The sequence below is a fragment of the Egretta garzetta genome, unplaced genomic scaffold, assembly GCF_000687185.1.
Source record: "Egretta garzetta isolate BGI_Z169 unplaced genomic scaffold, ASM68718v1 scaffold71, whole genome shotgun sequence".
In the NCBI taxonomy this organism is placed as follows: Eukaryota; Metazoa; Chordata; class Aves; order Pelecaniformes; family Ardeidae; genus Egretta; species Egretta garzetta.
This window is the reverse complement of record NW_009258618.1, coordinates 791,447-793,320: the sequence shown is the minus strand read 5'-3', so window position 1 is coordinate 793,320 and position 1,874 is coordinate 791,447. Positions and strand designations below refer to the sequence as shown.

General features: G+C 61.6%; 1 protein-coding gene across 1 annotated transcript in view; it reads left to right on the top strand.

Moving 5' to 3' along the window:
• Nucleotides 1–1,542: 1,542 nt before the first annotated feature.
• ERN2 (endoplasmic reticulum to nucleus signaling 2) overlaps nt 1,543–1,874 on the top strand; it is a 10,885-nt gene continuing 10,553 nt past the window's right edge. Inside the window, exon 1 of the mRNA XM_035903559.1 lies at nt 1,543–1,563. Within this exon, the coding sequence (XP_035759452.1) occupies nt 1,543–1,563 (21 nt within the window). The remainder of the gene's footprint in view (nt 1,564–1,874) is intronic.

Genomic DNA, 1,874 nt, shown 5'->3' with positions numbered 1-1,874 from the left:
CAGGTCCTGCGGCGCTTCTGGGCTAGGACTGGCCAGAACGGCTGCTGGGGCAGCCGGGGCTGGGAATGGAGGGGAGGGCAGCCCCTGCCAGGCTCCCAGCACTCCCAGTTCTACCCATGGCAGTGTGTGGGGAGCAGGCTGGGCAGCCTGGCCTTTGTTCGAGTGCCCCGTCACCGAAAAACAGTAGTTGCAGAAGAGATGGAGGAAACTGCGAAGCATCGGGGTGGGGGGGGAGGGAAAAGCAGAGCCCGGGGGTGCAGAGCCTGCTGCAGCTCTGACAGCTGGGAGGGCTTGGAGGTCTCGGTTCTGTTTCCCCCGTGCAGGTGGCCGCACCACAACAGCTCCGTGTCTGCTGGCCTGGCTTGCCATCGCAACCGGTCCCACACAGCCGGCAGCAAGCCTGCCTGCGTGGCCGCACGGTGCTGGAGGAGCAGAGGCGGGGAGCAGTCCTCCTCTGCCTGCCCCACTGCGTCCTTTGGACAAAGCGAGAGCTGGGAAACGCGCTCTGACCTCGCTTAACAATCAAGCAAGAAGAAGGGCAAATAATAGAACTGGGTTCGAAGCAGAGGGGTGGTCGTGAGGTATGTTGGGAGGGAGCTGGTGTGTGCTTCTGGCTGAGGTACAGCTGGAAAACAGGCGACCCATCGGGGCTGCTGTCTATCTTGTTGGAGCTGGAGGAATTTCGGGGACCCAGGGGAGGACGTGTCTCCTGGCCGCTCCGTGCCTTGGCCAGTCTGTTACTGCCACCAGGTTCTGCTCCTCAGGCAGGCACATGCTCACACATAGGGCACTGTCTTGGCACGGGCTGCCGGCCAGTCCCCACTCTTTAGTCTGGCTGGGTCCCCCAGCTGGGCTCTCTGCCCAGCTCAGGCTCCAGGATGGTACGGAGCGGGTGAGAGGCAGCGAGGGGGCTGCCAAGGGGATGGCGGGCTCGGCCCAAGGGATGTCCTTTGGCCGCCCCACACCAGCAACCAGGCCAGCAGCTTGCTTGATTGGCTTCTGCATCGCAGCCAGAGAGGAGCGCGGGCGTTGCTCTGTTTCTCTGGCATCAGGGATGGCCACGCCAGCCCTGCCTCTCCCCGCAGCTGTTCGGGCCCCATGGTGTTTGCTGATCCCTGTTTGCTGACGGGGTGAGGCTGGGGTGTGTGCCAGCCTGCGGCGGCTGAGCTGGCGCTTGCTGTACGGATGCTGTACGCGGAAGCGGCAGCTCCTCTTCCCAGTGTGAATTTCCAATTACCCCCTCGATGTCAGGGTAGCTGAAATATGTAGCTTTGAAGGCCTGGGTGAGCATTAGTTGCATTTCTGGCATGAAAAGTCACCCAACTCGTTTGTTTCTGGAAGGAGCCGGTAGTTGGGCTGTTTGTGTCACCTTTAGAAAGGCACCTGGGAGTTGTGGCTGGGAACAGCCGCGCTGCAAGCTCATCCCTGCTGGCTGGAGGGCTGGCTCCAGGGGAGAGGAGGGGAAAGGCTGCTCCGGCCCTGGGACTGCACCCATGGGACGTGACCGGTGCCACAGGAGCCAGGGACTGCAGGTGCCACACGATGCCGGTGGTGCCGCTCACTGTGAGCGCAGCAACCTTAGTGCCAGGGCTTAATGCCATGGATTTCTAAAACACAGCACCTCCGAGCAGCCGTTAGCAGATGCAATTCTGTGGGTGTCCTGTGCAGGTGGAGCTGGAGGAACAAGCAGATTTAATACACTGGCGCAAGGAAACAAACTTGCAAGGGCAAGTGTCGGATGCTGCCCCTGGGGAGGTTTGACCATAGGCACCAGTACAGGCTGGGGGCTGACCTGCTGGAAAGCAGCTCTGCCAAGAGGGACCTGGGCATCCTGGTGAATAACAAGCTGACCATGAGCCAGCAGGGTGCCCTTG